We start from the raw sequence: 17,094 nt of genomic DNA, 5'->3' as shown, positions 1-17,094 counted from the left end.
TCAAAAACAAAAAAAATTTTCTTCAAAAAATTAACTCTACACCTTATCCTCCTTCTACACTACTGTAATAGTCTAGTCTCCTATACCTGCTCTTCCCACCCCTCTCAACTTCATTGCAGCCAGCATGATCATTTCAAAACACAAATCTGATCAATTTACTGTCTTCTCATTGCTCTTAGGATTAAAGTTAAAATCCTCAGCCTGAGTGGCAAGACACTGACTGAACCATCTCCCTCACCATCTTTATCTGTGAGATTCTTGGACTTGCTTTCCTTTTGCCTGGAATACTCTCTGTCCTTCTCTATCTCCGCAAACTTCTAATCACACTTCACGTTTTACGGTAAATGCCGTTTCTTTCAGGCAAGACTGCCCTGGCTCCCAAAACTTTGGTTTTGGTGGCACTTGTCACGACTATAATCAATAATTTGTATCAGCTATTAAATGTGTTTCCTTCCCCAGATAGTAAGCTCAATCATATCTATACTGGCTTCCCAACTCTATAGCTAATATAGAACCTAATATAGATATTTAATAATTGTTAATACATGAATTTGTGAACAAGTGAAGAGCTGCTGAATGAGGTATGGTCATAAAGAGATGATATGTTTTTATTTACTTTAATTCCAGTGTAGTTATATACAATGTTATGTTAGTTTAAGGTGTACAACATAGTGATTCCACAATTCTATACATTACTTAGTTTTCATCACGGTAAGTATACTCCACCTATTTCACCCATTCTCCTCACCTACCTGCCCTCTGGTAACCATCAATTTGTTCTCTATAGTTGAGTCTGTTTTTAGGTTTCTCTTTTTTTGTTTGTTTCTAAAATTCCACATATGAGTGAAAACACATGGTATTTGTCTTTCTCTGACTTATTTCACTTAACATTATATTCTCTAGTTCTGTCCATGTTGTTGCAAATGGCAAGATTTCGTTCTTTTCATGGCTGAATAATATTCCATTGTGTATCTATACCACATCTTCTTTATCCATTCCTCTATCAATGGACAACTGGGCTGCTTCCACAATTTGGTTATTGTAAATAATGCTGCAATAAACAGAGGGGTGCATATATCTTTTTGAATTAATGTTTTCATATTCCTTGGGTAAATACCCAGGAGTAAAATTACTGGATCAGTAACTTTGAGGAAGTTCCATACCCTTTTCCACAGTGGCCGCATCAGTTTGCATTCCCACCACCAGTGCACAACAGTTCCCTTTTCTCCACATCCTCACCAACACTTACTGTTTCTTGTGTTTTTGATTCTAGCCATTCTGACAGGTGTGTGGTAATATCTCATTGTGGTTTTGATTTGCTTTTCCCTGATGCCGAGTGCTGTTGAGCATCTTTTCATGTGTCTGTTGGCCATCTGGATGTCTTCTTTGGAGAAACGTCTGTTCATGTCTTCTGCCCATTTTTTATTTGGGTTATTTGTTTTTTTGTATTGTTCGTATAAGTTCTTTATATGTTTTGAATACTGGCTATGCCATTTGAAAATATAATCTGCCACTCAGTAGTTTGTTTTTAAGTTTTGTTGATCATTTTCCTTGCTGTGCAGAAGCTAATAGATTATTTTTGCTTTTGTTTCCCTGCCTCAGGAGACATATCTAGTAAAATGTTACTACAGCTGACATCAAAGAAATTACTACCTGTGCTCTTCTAGGATTTTTATGGTTTTAGGTCTCACATTTAGGTCCTTAAACCATTTTTAGTTTATTTTTGTGTATGGTGTAAAATTGTCCAGTTTCATTCTTTTGCATACAACTGTCCAGTTTTTCCCAACACCATTTGTTGAAGAGACTGTCTTTTTCCCATTGCGCAGTCTTGCTACATTTGTCAAAGATTAACGGACCACGTAATTGTGTTCTAGTGATCTGTGCCTTTATTTTTGTGCCAGTACCATACTGCTTATAGTACTACAGCTTTGTAGTATATCTTGAAATCTGGGATTGTGGTATCTCCAGTTTTGTTCTTCTTTTTCAAGACTGCTTTGGCTAGGAGCACCTGGGTGGTTCAGTGGGTTAAGCCTCTGCCTCCCACCCAGTCATGATCTCAGGGTCCTGGGATTGAGCCCCACGTTGAGCTCTCTGCTCGCTGGGGAGACTTCTTCCCCCTTTCTCTCTACCTACTTGTGATCTTGCGCTCTATCAAATAAAAAAAAAAAGACTGTTTTGGCTATTTGAGGTCTTTATGAATCTATATATATTTTAGGATTATTTATTCTAGTTCTGTGAAAAATGCTCTTGGTATTTTGATAGGCATTGCATTAAATCCACAGATTCCCTTGGATAGTATGAACATTTTAACAATATTGGTTCTCCCAGTCCATGAGCATGGAATATCTTTCATTTGTTTATGTCATCCTCAATTTCTTTCATCAGTGTTTTATAGTTTTCAGAGTACAGGTCTTTCACTTCCTTGGTTAAGTTTACTCCTAGGCATTTTATTCTTTTTGGTACAATTGTAAATGGGATTGTTTTCTTTCTTTTTTTTATTTTAAGATTTTATTTCTTTATTTGAAAGAGAGAGACCAAGCAAGAGAGGGAGAGCACCAGTGGGGGCAGCAGTGGGGGTGGGGTGCAGAAAGAGAGAAGGAGAAACAGACTCCCTGATGAGCAGGGAGCCTGACACGGGGCTCCATCCCAGGATCCCAGGATCATGACCTGAGCTGAAGACAGATGCTTAACTGACTGAGCCACCCCAGCACCCCCATGGGATTGTTTTCTTACATTATTTTTCTGTTATTTCATTATAGATGTATAGTGTATAGATATACAGTGGATTTCTATATTTTGATTTTGTATCCTCTGACCTTACTAAATTCATTTATCAGTTTTGGTAGTTTTTTGGTGGAGTCTTTAAGGTTTTCTATATATAGTACCATGTCTTCTGCAAACAGTGAAAGTTTTACTTCTTCCTCACCAATTTGGATGCCTTTTATTTCTATTTCTTGTCTGATTGCTGTGGCCAGGACTTCCTATGTAGAATAAAAGTGGTAAGAGTAGACATTTTGTTTTGTTCCTGATCTTAGAGGAAAAGCTTTCAGTTTTTCACCATTATGATGTTAGCTATGGGTTTGTTTTTTTTTTAATATATGTGTCCTTTGTTACACTGAGGTATATTTCCTTTCATCCTTTCTCTTATTAATGTGATGTATCATGTTGATTGATTTCCAAATATTGAACCACCTTTGCATCTCAGGAATAAATCCCACTTGATCATGGTGAATGTTTTTTTTTAAATTTATTGTTGGATTTGGTTTGCTGATATTTTGTTGAGGATTTTTATATCTATGTTCATCAGAGTTATTGGCCTGTAGTTCTCTTTTTTTATAGTGTCTTTATCTGGTTTTGGTATCAGGGTAATGCTGGCCTCAGAGAATGAAATTGGAAGTTTTCCTTCCGCGTCTATTTTTTTGGAATAGTTTAAGAAGACTAGGTATTAACTCTCCTTTAAAAGTTTGGTAGAATTCACAAAGGAAGCCATCTGGTCCTGAATTTTTGTTTTTTGGTAGTTTTTTTGATTACTGATTCAATTTCATTGCTGATAATAGGTCTACTCTGTGTTTCTATTTCTTCCTGATTCAGATTTGGGAGGTTATATGTTTCTAAGAATTCATCCATGTCTTCTAGATGATCCAGTTTGTTGGCATATAATTTTTCAAAATAGTCTCATAATCTTCTTTGTATTTCATGGTATTGGTTGCTATTTTTCCTCTTTCATTTCTAATTTTGTTTATTTGAGTCACCTCTTTTTTTTTTTATGAGTCTGGCCAAAGGTTTATCAATTTGGTTTATCTTCTCAAAGAACCAGCTCCTGGTTTCATTGATCTGTCCTATTGTCTATTTAGTTTCTACTTCATTTATTTCTGCTCTAATCTTTATTATTTCCTTCCTTCTAGTGGTCTAGGGTTTTGTTTGTTTTTCTTCTTCTAGCTCCTTTAGGTGTAAGGTTAGTTTGTGTAAGATTTTTCTTGCTTCTTGAGGTAGGCCTGCATTGCTATGAACTTCCCTCTTAGAACAGCTTAGCTGCATCCCAAAGATTTTGGACCATAATGTTTTCATTTGCATTTATCTACATGTATTTTTTTTAATTTCCTCTTTGATTTCTTGGTTGGCCTGTTCATTGTTTAGTAGTTGTTATTTAATCTCCATGCTCTTTCCAGATTATTGCTTGTGGTTGATTTCTAGTTTCCCAGTGTTGTAGTCAGAAAAGATGCGTGGCATGACTTCAGTCTTCCCGGATTTGTTAGGGCTTGTTTTGTGGCCAGTATGTGATCTGTTTGGAAGAATCTTCCATGTGCACTTGAAAAGAATATGTATTCTGCTGTTTCAGGATGGAATGTTGTGAAAATATCTGTTAGATTATTTTGGTCTAATGTGTCATTCACAGTCACTGCTTCCTTGCTGATTTTTGGTTTGGATGATCTATCCATTGATGTAACTGGAGTGTTAAAATCCCCTACTTCTATCATGTTACTATTAATTACTTCCTTTATATGTGTTATTAGCTACTTTATGTATTTGGGTGCTCCCATGTTGGGTGCATATTTACAATTGTTATATCTTCTTGTTGGATTGTTCCCTTTATGATTATATAGTGTCCTTCTTTGTCTCTTGTTACAGTCTTTATTTTAAAATCGATTTTGTACAATGTAAGTATTGCTATCCCAGCTTTCTTTTCACTTTGATTTACATGATAAATGCTTTTCCATCCCCTCACTTTCAATCTGCATATGTCTTTAGGTCTGATATGAGTTTCTTGTAGGCAAGATTGTTTTGATTGTAGCATTTAGTCCATGTACATTCAAACGAATTATTGATAGGTATGTACTTACTGACATTTTGTTACTTGCTTTGTGGTTGTTTTGCTCTTCTCTGTTCTTTTCTTCTCTTGCTGTTTCCTCTCATGGTTTTCTACTTTCTTTAGTGGTATACTTGGATTCCTTTCTCTTTATTTTTTGTGTATCTATTACTGGTTTTTTATTTGTGGTTACCATTAGCTTTATATATAACATCTTATGCATATAGCAGTCTATGTTAAATTGATGGTTGCTTAAGTTTGAATCCATTCTTTATTCCTTTCTCCCCCACATTTTAAGTATATGGTGTCATACTTTATATCCTTTTATTTCGTGAATCCCTTGACTGATTTTTATATTTATACTTATTTTTCTGCTTTTGTGCTTCCTTAGTTTTCTTACTCCTGCTTATAGTCTTTTCCTTCCACTCAAGAGGCCCTTTTAACATTTCTGGTAGTGGTCATGAATTCTTTTAACTTTTGTTTGTCTGGGAAACTATCTCTCCTTCTATTTTGAATGATAGCCTTGCTGGATAGAGTATTCTTGGCTGCAGGTTTTTTTCTTTCATCAGTGTAAATGTATTATGCCACTGTCTTTTGGCCTGCAAAGTTTTTGCTAAAGAATTAGCTACAGGTTTATGGGACTTCCCTTATAAGTAATTATTTTCTCTTACTGCTTTTAAAATTCTCTTTATCATTACTTTTTGCCATTTTAACTACTATATGTCTTGGTGTAGACCTCCTTGGGTTATTTTGTTGGAGGCTTTCTGTGCCTCCTGGATCTGGATTTCTTTTTTTTTTTTTTTTAAGATTTTATTTTTATTTATTTATTTGACAGACAGATCACAAGTAGGCAGAGAGGCAGGCAGAGAGAGGGGGGAAAGCAGGTTCCCTGCTGAGCAAGAGAGCCCAATGCGGGCTCGATCCCAGGACCCGGAGATCATGACCTGAGCTGAAGGCAGAGGCTTTAACCCACTGAGCCACCCAGGCGCCCCTGGATCTGGATTTCTGTTTCCTTCTCCTGATTCAGGAAGTTTTCAGCTATTATTTCTTCAAATCAATTTTCTGTTCCCTTTTCCCTCTCTTCTCTTTCTGGGACCCCTATTATGTGAATGTTTTTATGCTTGATGGTGTCACTGAGTTCCCTGTTTTTAAATTTTTAATTATTTCTTTCTTAGCTCCTGTTCAGCTTGATGCTTTCCATTACTCTGTGCTCCAGTCACTGATCCATTCTTCTTCTTCCTCCAGTCTACTATTTATTCCATCTAATGTAGTTTTAATTTGAGTTATTGAGTACTTCATCTCTGGTTCACTTTTGTTTTCCTTTTTTCCCCCAAAGATTTTATTTATTTATTGAAAGAGAGAGAGAGAGAGAGAGAGAACAGGGGGAGGGACAGAGGGAGAAGGAGAGAGAGAGAATCCCAAACTGATTCTGAGCTGAGCACAGAGCCTGATACAGGGCTTGATATCACAACACTATGATCACAACCTGAGCCAAAACCAAGAGCTGGTTGTTCAATCACTTGAGCCACCCAGGTGCCTATCTTTTTGGTTTTCTATCTCTTTGTTAAGAGTGTCACTCTCTTCTCAAGTCCAGTGAGTATCTTTATGACCATTACTTCAAATTCTCTACAAGCATATTACTTATCTCTATTTGTTAGCTCTCTTGCAGTGATTTTGTCCTGTCCTTTCATTTGGGATATATTCCTCTGTCTCCTCACTTTGTCTAACTCTCTGCATCTGTTTCTCTGTGTTAAGAAAGATAGCTATGTCTCATTTACTTGACAGTAATGGCCTTATGAAGAAGTCCTGTAGTGCCTTACTGCACAGTGTCCCCTGTTTACCAGAACCTGGCACTTCAGGGGTATCTCCTATGTGTGATGTGTGTGTCCCGCTGTTGTGGCTGAGCCACTTTTGCCTTCAGTCCAGCTGTCTGTGATGGCTCTCTTTGCCTGTTATAGGCAGGGTCTGATACCTGTGTTGTTAGTGGGCCAGTCTTGGGCCACTTTCAGCTTGAGTTGAGTCAGACCAGGAGTTTGCCAGAGATGCAGTAACACCAAACTATAGGGCATTTTGTGTGTGTGTTGTCTTTTGAGAGGCTTTCATAGGTGGCCAGGACCTGCAGTCATACCAGACATCAGCTGCCAGCCCACTGCTGGCACTACAATCAGACTGGTCTGTGTGGTGTGTGTAGTGTGGTCTCTTCCACTGTCCCCAGGACAGGAGTCACTTTGGAGTGGTGCTGGTCTGTCAGGGCTGGTTGCATACTGTCGGGCTTGGGGCACCACTTTGGATAGGCTTTGGCCAAGGGCATACTGGAGGGGACAGGTTCATGGGAGAATGCAGGAATGCGGGGGCGGGGGGGCACACAGTGCTAGCAAGGTTTGCTTAGGGCTGTTGTGAAAGGGGACCTGTAGCCACCAGAACCAAGGCTGGCTGGATTGGAGGGAGTGGATCTCAAGAAGCACTTGGCGGCATTGTGGGTGGTATTAGTAAGGTCTGTAGTGAAAGAAGACCTGGAGTGAGGCCTGGTTGGTACCAGCAGGTCCACAGGAGAACACAGGGTGGGGCAGGCTGTTAGCAAGTTAGGTAGTGTTGTTGGAGAAGTGCTGGGTCACAGGTATCATGTGTTTATGCTGGACGGTGGAGGAAGGAAATGGCATCCTCTAGCTCCTTTGTTCCTGGAGAAGTCTCCCAGTGATCCCTGCCCCTCCAAGCACATGCTCTGAGATTAGTAAACAAATCTCCCTCCTGCACACCCCAGGTGCTTTTCAAACTGCTGCTTCTATGCTGTGTCTCCACAGGGCTGTTTAAGGGTGCTGCTTTCCTCTCACCTTCCTGACTCTTCCAGAACTGAGCCCACTAATTTTCAAATTTCCAGGTATTAATCCCTGCTGATTTTAAGAACTCAGGAAATTAAGCCTCTCTGGTTTCATGCAGAATCCCTGTGCACCTGAGGTACTTGGTGTGATGGTCTTTTCCTCTCCCCTTTCCATGCCTGTATCGTTCCTCCCCACTATAGACAGGTCCATTTAACTTCCAAATGTGTCTCCACCCTTCTTATTCTCTTTGAGATGGCCTCTTTCCTACATTTAGCTCTGAAGAGTCTCTTCTGTCAGTCTTCCAAATCGTTTTCTGGGTTATTTACACTGATGTGGATACTATCGTGTTCCAAGGAATGAGGTGAACTTAGGGTCCTCCTACTCCACTATCTTCCCTGGAAGTTCAATGTTACAGGTTTTTATTTTTTTTTTAATTTAAAAAAATTATTTATTTATTTGACAGAGAGAGAGATCATAAGTAGGCAGAGAGGCAGGCAGAGAGAGAGGAGGAAGCAGGCTCCCTGCTGAGCAGAGAGCCTGATGTGGGGCTCAATCCCAGGATCCTGAGATCATGACCTGAGCCAAAGGCAGAGGCTTGAACCCACTGAGCCACCCAGGCCCCACGATGTTATAGGTTTTTAAAACAAATGTACCAGGTACAAATATTGAAATAAGTATTATCCTTTAAATCATCATTTATGAAAGGAAATAAATTTATTTCAACAAACTACTCAAAGCCCGTTAGTAGCTCGTGATATCTGGAATGATCCTGGTACTGGTTTACAAACCACACAAGAAAAAGTCTCATTTCTTTTTCCTTATTTTGGATTTTATAATGTTTTATCATATACCTTATTCCTCAAACTTAGTTTTAAATGATTTCGAGGATATTATCAAAGAGTATGCTCTAAAGCAGCAATGTCCAATTGAGCTTTCTGCCCCAGTGGAAATGTTCTAAGTCTGCATTGTCCAGTTTAGTATCCACCAGGCACCTGAGGCTATTGAGTGAGTGCTTGGAATGTGGCTACTGCAGTTATGGAACAAAATTATATTATATTATATTATTTTATTTTATTTTAATTAACCCAAGTTGAAATAGCTACATATGGCTAGTGACTATCAAATTAAGTATACATAGCTTAAAGCCATCACCAAAGACAAGTTCCTAAAATATTTTTGTCCTTAATATTTGCCAATAATCTTATTAAAATTAGTATATGATCTTAATAAATGACTAGTTTGCATATATAAAGTGATCTTTGTATAAAATAAACCAGTGATATTGCTATGAAGATCCATTTCATATGCCACTATCTACTCTTCAAATACTCATACCTCCTATTTAAAGACCTGTTCCATTTTCTGGGGCCAACACAAGACAAAATCACAACAGAGTCAATGATGACCGCTACAAATGCAGGAAAGTCATCATGACCAGAAGTATTCACTGGGAACACAGAGCTCAAGTCTGTCATGGATTTTGCCTCCTAGGCAGTCCCCTTCTCCAATGATGCAATAATGAACATGTAAAAAGGTCAAATCAAGAAGAAGGCAATCATGTACTTTTGGAGCTGGTAAACAAATAGCAGAACCAAGATGTCACGAGGCTTCAACTGTGAGTGAAGTTTTGCCAAGAGAGCCAACATCACTCAATATTAAAAGGCAAGAGACCATTGACAATGAGATAATATCAGCCTTCTGAGCTGACAAAGGGGTTGCTGTGCACAGCAATACTGAGTTGAGTTCATGTCACAAAGGAATGCCAATGTAACATCCAGACCTCTACTATATAGCGACTGATTTGGGTGGGTGGCAAAAGCTTTAGAAGCCTGGCATATGCATCCATCATTCCAGTCTCATAGTTTGGTGTCTTCAAATACAAGAAAATAAACTTCTGCACATGTATTCCAGAGCCTCCATGGTCAAATTAACTTCTAGACATGTCATCGTCTACGTGTACATTTGTGCCAATATGTACAACATTAGCAAATTGGTATATTCTGGGCCCTTTTAGATTTATTTACTTATACATTTATTTAATTTCAATGAAAGTTTAAAATGTTGTATTTACAACATAAACTTAAATTTTTCACATGCTTTTTAACTAAGATTGAATAAAATAGTGACATTACAAGCTATTTGTAACATATTCATGTCTTTGAAATTTTACATTGGTGAATTTGGAAGGAAGTAGAAATATATCACAGCAAAGTTAATGACCCTAATTATTTTTAATGATATTAACTAGCTCTTCAAATGTGGAAATTTTGAAGAAATATGTCTACCCATGAATTAATTTCAAATCACTATATTTGATACATGTATGTGGTTCTTTGTGTTTTTTTTTATTGACTTTGCTGCTTTCTTTAATATTCTGAAAAAGAGGAAAAATTTTTCTCCATAATCTTTGACTTCCAAACTACTTTATGTAATGCTTTCTAATAAATTTAATTATTTTGGTATAGTAATGATGATTGAGTAAGAAGATCAAAGAGTGCAGTGTTGTGACAGAGCCACAGTGAAACAATAAATAAGAAGTAGAGATAACACGAGGCGCCTGGGTGGCTCTGTGGATTAAGGCTCTGCCTTCGGCTCAGGTCATGATCTCAGGGTTCTGGGATCGAGTCCCGCATTGGGCTCTCTGCTTGGCAGGGAGCCTGCTTCCTCCTCTGTCTCTGCTTGCCTCTTTGCCTACTTGTGATCTCTCTCTGTCAAATAAATAATAAAATCTTTAAAAAAAAAAAAAAAGAAGTAGAGATAACACCAAGTCATAGAATATCAGCACAAAATAGCATCACATAATATCTGGATGTAGTGAATAAAGTATTTGTTTCTCTCAAAGTACTAATAATTATTGCTGAACAAGCATAAAGATAATTATCTTCCTACCACCAATTGACTCAAGACATTCCCTCTTCCCCCGTGAGCATCACTCCATTTTACCTCCCTAATCCAGTGGATATTGACTTGCTCCTGGGCTGCCAGAATCTCCACCCCTCCTGTATGCTCTGATTTACCATACCCTTCCCCTTCCCCCACAGCACCCCAGCCAGACCCCCTCAGATTTGAGTTACCTTAACATTTTCTGGCAATGGTTTGTTCTGGGTCAACCCCACAGCAATCAAAGCAATCACAGCTATGATACAGGAGAAGCCAAGGATGATCAGTATATTTCTGGAACAAAAATTCTTCAGTTCAGACTCTGAAACCAAAAGCAGAAAAGAAAATATCAACAAAAAATAAAAAAAATATTGATTTTCCTCCAGTTTTGGTAAGGTCTTGTGCTAGCTATCTGGAGACATCAAAGACAGATAAAAGTTCATCTTTATTATAGGGAAATAATTCAAGAACAAAAGGATTTGCCTGTTCTGTGATAAGGGCCAAGACTGTTAGTGGTTGTGGTAAGGAGAATGGACAGAATTAGGTCAATGACCAGATAAGGAATGAGGACAGGGAAGAATCCCAAATTGGCTGTTTAATAGGTCATGCTGGTCTGTGAAGGTACAAACAACAACAAAAAAGCAAGGATTGCCCTCATTTTTAAAATCTACCACAAAATGTTTAAGATGTTCAAAAATATTAAGAAAATATCATCAAACGTCCAAGTCCCAACAGTCCATGCCATTTTCTGGATTGACACACCCCTCGCATTTCACCCACACTTAAATGTTGTAATTTGTAATGGTGTAGAGGCTGTGAAGTTTTGAACATTTCTTCATTTACATTATCTCATCTATTGTTAGTCTGAGCCTGTCGTGGGACATAATAAAGCTCCAAAGAGAATCATATAAAAGGCACAAGTTACTTTGGTCATCACAAACAGAGCATATAGCAGAAGTGAACAAGAAATGGAAAGCTGCCCGACTCCTCCATTCTGACAACTCACTCCCTTCCTCTCTCAACTTCCCAAACCATCCCTAAACTTTTTTTCTTAGGCTTTGGAAAAGAAGGGTAAGATAAAGCAATAAAGAAACACACAGAATGAGATGGGCTCTGCAGAATAGATTGCACTTCTCTAAAGACAGGGCATGGGATTAAAACAGCTAAAAGAGGAGCCCGACTGACTCTCCCCCTCTGGGTCTCCCACTTGAACAGCAGCAGGCACCATATGCTGAAACAGGAGCGCCTTCCCAAGCTCTTGAGCAGAAGCTTGGACTTAATCCAAAGGACTGTAACTGTATGGGTCTCCAGTCTGCTCATCAACCTCTAGAATCTTAAACTAGTCTTTACTTATCAGACCACACAGTACAAAACTTAAAAGCTTTAGCAATCCCATTAGCTCCTGCTTCCAAGCATAGGAACAATAGATGAAATATACAACAATTCCTCTCCTTCTCCCCTCCCAAAAGAACCTCAGTTTTGTTCAGATGATTGCCACTCCCCAAGCAGTCCACATACCTCATGAGAAAAGGATACACTCCACCCCTTAGGCTCAGGATCAAGCCTTATTGTTGTGCATAATCTCATTCCCTCATCAAAGATTAGTTCAACAATGCATGTATACCCCAAAATGGCCCCTGAGACCCTGGAGGAAGTCTGCTGGAGCAAGTCTAGGAAAAGAATGGCAGCACTCTTGTCTTCCTCAGACATTACCCTGCCTGGATAAGATGACATTCAATGATGGCAGAACAGAGAGATGGACAACACTTGAGTCTTTCACAGCATTTTGAACTGCTAAAAGAATAATCCCTGCTCCAAACTTCCCGTGCGACTTATGCTTTGACCCCGTTAGAGTCAGGATTTTAATACTCTGAAGCCAAAATATCCTGATATAACTGGAGTGGCAGAAGTCTCCTGTTTGATGCCAGGGCTCTGGAATCTGAAAAAGAACCCCCTAGGCACTACCTGCCTCAGTTCCCAAAGTGATGGTATTGACAAACATAGCTTATTACAAGCAGCACTTGGCATGAACGATTACAAATCTAATACCCAAGGGCAGCACACTGCAGCGGTTTCTATTTAAACTGAATTCTGAAAGCTTGGCTCCCTCAAGCTGTTCCCCCCAAAATCTATTTAGTTATTTAGTTTTCATATATGACAATTTTGCTCTCATTTTCCTTCCACATCTATTTGGGCACTAATCTTAGTAGTGACAAAGACCAAAAAGGTCCCTGCTCTTTGGAGTTCACAATCTGGCTGGGGAGATAAATAACCCAGAACTGAAGTCATAAACCAGCAACTCCAGGTCATGATATATACTAAGAAGAAATTTAAACTAAGGGATATTACACAGTTTAATGGGAATTAGAACCAAGGAATGGGATATGCAGCAGAGTTGGGGTGGGAGGATTCAACTAAGGGTCAGGAAAGCCTCTCCAAGAAGGCAACATTTGACTGAGACCTGGATGATGAGAAAATACCAGCCATGAGAAGGAGTAAGAACATTCCAGAAAGAGGGAACAGCAGCTGCAAAAGCCCTGAGGTGGGAAACAGCCTGACATGACTCTCTCTTCCATTTCCTAATGAGATTATTTACTTACATTATTATTCCTGGACAGGTAGAGAGATACTTTTCCACATTTGCCCAGCTTTTGCAATGACATCCATATTTTCAGACTATATTGAAGATTTTCATCATATTCTTATGACAGATATGACAAGAAAAAGAACTTAGATCAGCGAGAAACTTTTGGAATTTCTCATACACAATTTTAAAAACTTTATTACAAAAAAAATGAAATAATAATGACTAAATTTGTTTTTCATGTAACTGGCTAGATTACCAGAGAGGAGCAATTAAAATATTACCATGTTTTCTATGGCTTAAGGCAGGTAGTTTTCAAAAGCCCTTATCTCCTCTTAGGATGTGGTACTAGCCATACCACTAGATGTGGGGATCCACGGGGGACATAGCTGGGATGTGCTCATAAAAAGGGAACCCACTTAGGTTACTGCCCCCTCTTCTCTGGCCCCCAGAACTCTTTCAGATGCTGTGACTGCTACAGTCAAATTGCTATGGAAAATTCACAGTGACTCTCTCTCCCCCACTTCCCTGAAAGCCCTTCATTTACCTGGTGGATAACAGAAATTCAGTTTCTATCACACAATGTGAAATGGCATTTCAAAAAACAATTTCAAGGAACACTTTTTATCAAAATATGTAATGGCAAAGTGTTGTGTTTGCTTTCCTTTGAATTGTCTCACTGTACTAAAGAATTCAAGACTACCGCTTCCCTCCCATTTTTTCCTTTTCATATGACAAGCGAGAAAATGTTTCTATTTAAGGTGAAAGTCAGGTAGAAAGTTCAGCTCTTCACTTGAGAGACAAAACTGAAGGAAACCCAAGCTTTGTAAAAACAGATTGATTTCAAGCCAATTAGCTATGTCAGAGGAAAAGAACAAAAAAGAAAAAATGATCTTTCGATTCTTACACAAACAGCCCTCCTGACATCTACAGCTAGCATCCTATTAAAAGGAAGATCAAAATTCTGCCAAACAGAGAAATCCCAGCCATCTCACTTCATGATACCAAAGATGTAATATCTTAAAATTTTACTACATTAATAAAAAGATTTGGAGGGTTGAATGGTGTGGTAGGTTTTGGGCAAAAATCACGAAAATTTTACTCTGCAGATCCTGTATGACTCACTAGTTTCAGACCATTTCCAGTTTGATCAGTTACATCTGGGCTTAGCTTGGCTTGTCACACAGAGAAGAGCAAACACAGACAAGTGCTGGAGGGTAAACAGCAATAGAGTACTGTGGTCCTTCCTGTGAGCCTTCACAAAGGCCAGTGATGGGACAGTCACTGAAGTTAGGGATTGGTTCTAATCTGGCCTCATCTGGTCCCAAATCCCGGCATCAAAGTCCCTGCACCAACTTTCCTATCTTGTTCCTTCCCTTCCCTCAAGTAGTTGTTCTTGGTGACACACATTTAGATTGTTCTAACACTCTGGGGCTTTAAGATCCTTTCTCAATTTCTCAGTTCATTCCAGACATCTTTGACCCACCCTCTTCTATGGTGATATCACCCCCTCCAGTCACCTCCACCTCTGTACAACAGCCCTTTCTCGGACCTCACCCTTTCCAATGCCCTTCCCTATAAGAATCCACTCTTCCTGTGGCTGCAGAAATCTCCCATAACTGACATTCCCAGGGCTTTTCCAGATCAAGAATCCAAGATAGCTTCCTACAGGCTGCCAGATGAAAGCCACACTGATCTAGACCTCTCAGCCCTCTGGAAATATAAGCCCTTCCAATCTCACCATTCCAATAAGCAGATGTTTTTCTCCAAGATCATACTACCTGACATGATGACCACTAGAGTGTAAGTACCCTTGGTCATTGCTGACTTGGTCATTGCTGTGTTCCCAGTTGAATGAATAAATGAATTTTGGATTTTGATTTTTCCAGAGAAGTCTGAGATTTCTCTATCACTTAGAAGTCTGTTCCCCTCTTTCTCCACCACATCCTTTTCCTTGTCTCCTTTATATTTTTTTAAAGATTTTATTTATTTATTTTACAGACAGAGATCATGAGTAGGCAGAGAGGCAGGCAGAGAGAGGAGGAAGCAGGCTCCCCGCCGAGCAGAGAGCCTAATGCGGGGCTCGATCCCAGGATCTGGGATCATGACCTGAGCCAAAGGCAGAGGCTTTAACCTACTGAGCCACCCAGGCGCCCCCCTTGTCTCCTTTAAAATCAAGCTCAATAAGAGGTTATGTTCCCTCCATAAGCTTCAAAGCTCAATTGTTCCACTAGTTCTCTCTTTGTGTGCTGCTTCTAGATACTTCATGACTTGACCCACTTCAGTTGGGGAGTTTCATAGTTATTGTCAAGGAGGGGCTTTGCTTCACTCATTCTTTCAATTAGTCACTCAACAATTATCTAGGGAATACATTATACTGTTCACTAGTCCTGTCCTAGGCTCTGAGCTATAGTAGTGAACAAAACAGATACGCATCCCCATCCTCATGGTACTTATATCATAGTTTGGAAGAAAAGACAATAAGCAAGATAAGTAAAATTTATGGCATGTTACATCATAAGTGTTAAGGAGGGGGGAAAAGCAGGAAAGGTAAAGAAGAAGGATAAGTTGAATAAGAAAGGCCTCTCTGAGATGGTGATATTGATGAAAGTCAAGGGGGGTAAAAAAGAAAGCATGCATAACTGTTGGGCAAGAGCATTAAAGGCAACCAGACTACATGTGCAAAGGCCCTAAGGTGGGACAGTACCTGGCCATGAGGTCATTACTCATGGAGAGTGATGCAGGGGAGAATGATAAAAGATGGTCAGGTGGGTAACCGGGTTGCTTTCTTATAGGACCTTGCAGGTTCCAGCAAGGGCATTGCCTTACTCTAAGTGATCTGACTTATTTCTAATCATTTGTATAGTCTACACTCAGTAGCATAGGGGCGTTTGAAGTCCCTGGAGTCAGTGGGGGGTGAGGAGTGCGCCTTTTAGGCAGCATACACCTGTCTGTTGTCATGAGGTGCTGAGGCTACCTCACTGAGGTCAGGTCATAGGACAATCAAACAACCAAGTGTAGACAGAGCCTGATTCTGTTGGAGCAGAGCCTGTGCCAAGAACAGGGCTGGTAAGATGTATCCAGGAGTAATAAACACCACTACATGGGAGGTCTTCTCTATACCTTCTGGTCTTGATAGATCAGTACCAAAGAATCTTTGCTGAGAGAACATCATGAGGGGTCACCGAGCCAACCAGGATCCATGAGCAGAAAGTTCAACTCCAGGGACTTCTGAAGTGTGGGTCAAGCTAGAGCAGAGTCCAGACAATCTCACCTTTGCTTAACCTCTGTAATCCTCCATTTCTCCATGTGCAAATGGGAGTCATAATAGTACCTACTTCATAGGGTTGCTAGGTAAGATCCAGTGAGCTAACAATACATAGCAGCCGATACTTCAAGAGCCCTCACTGTAGTCCACATTTTGCTCTTAGCACGTTTTTTTAAAAGATTTTATTTATTCATTTGAGAGAGAGAGCACAAGCAGGGAGAGCAGCAGAGAGAGGGGGAGAAGGAGACTCCCCTCTAAGCAGTGAGCCCAATGCGGGGCTTGATCCCAGGACCCTGGCATCATGACATGAGCTGAAGGCAGATGTTCAACAGACTGAGCCACCCAGGCACCCTGTACCGTTAGAACTTTAAATATAACCATTCATTTAACCCTCCTGGGAGGTAGATGTACTTTTATCGTCTGTATCAACTTCCTAGAGCTACCACAACAAACTACCACAAACTTGGTGACTTAAAATAACAGAAATTTATTCTCTCATGATTTTGGAAGTCCAGAATCAAGGTGTCAACAGGGCCAAAGTCTCTGGAAATGATTCCTTTCTTGCCTTGTCTGGCTTCTGCTGGCTCCTGGCATTCTTTGGCTTGTGGCTGCATCTCTCTAATCACTGTCTGCACAGGGCCTTTCTCCCTATGTCTGTGTATGTCATGTTTCCTCTTTTCTCTCATCAGGATGTTAGTCATAGAATTTAGGGCCCATCTGAAATCCAGAATGATCT

At 39.7% G+C, this 17,094-nt stretch overlaps 1 protein-coding gene across 3 annotated transcripts in view; it reads right to left on the bottom strand.

Moving 5' to 3' along the window:
• Window positions 1-16,391, bottom strand: part of LOC111145332 (ectonucleoside triphosphate diphosphohydrolase 1) — a 60,273-nt gene extending 43,882 nt beyond the window's left edge. For 2 of the 3 annotated variants that reach the window (XM_022500171.1, XM_022500172.1), the window contains exons 1-2: window positions 16,376-16,391; window positions 10,701-10,828 (exon numbers count right to left, since the gene is read on the bottom strand). In XM_022500171.1, the coding sequence (XP_022355879.1) occupies window positions 10,701-10,828; window positions 16,376-16,391 (144 nt within the window). Of the gene's footprint in view, window positions 1-10,700; window positions 10,829-16,213; window positions 16,266-16,375 lie in introns of those variants that run through there. The other variant, XM_022500170.1, reaches the window with a different exon arrangement.
• Between the last annotated feature and the right edge of the window lie 703 nt (window positions 16,392-17,094).

The sequence above is a fragment of the Enhydra lutris genome, unplaced genomic scaffold (genome assembly GCF_002288905.1).
Source record: "Enhydra lutris kenyoni isolate GAN:26980312 unplaced genomic scaffold, ASM228890v2 scaffoldscaffold12, whole genome shotgun sequence".
NCBI lineage: Eukaryota > Metazoa > Chordata > Mammalia > Carnivora > Mustelidae > Enhydra > Enhydra lutris.
Note: the sequence above shows the minus strand (reverse complement) of the source record. Positions and strands in the feature narration are given on the sequence as shown.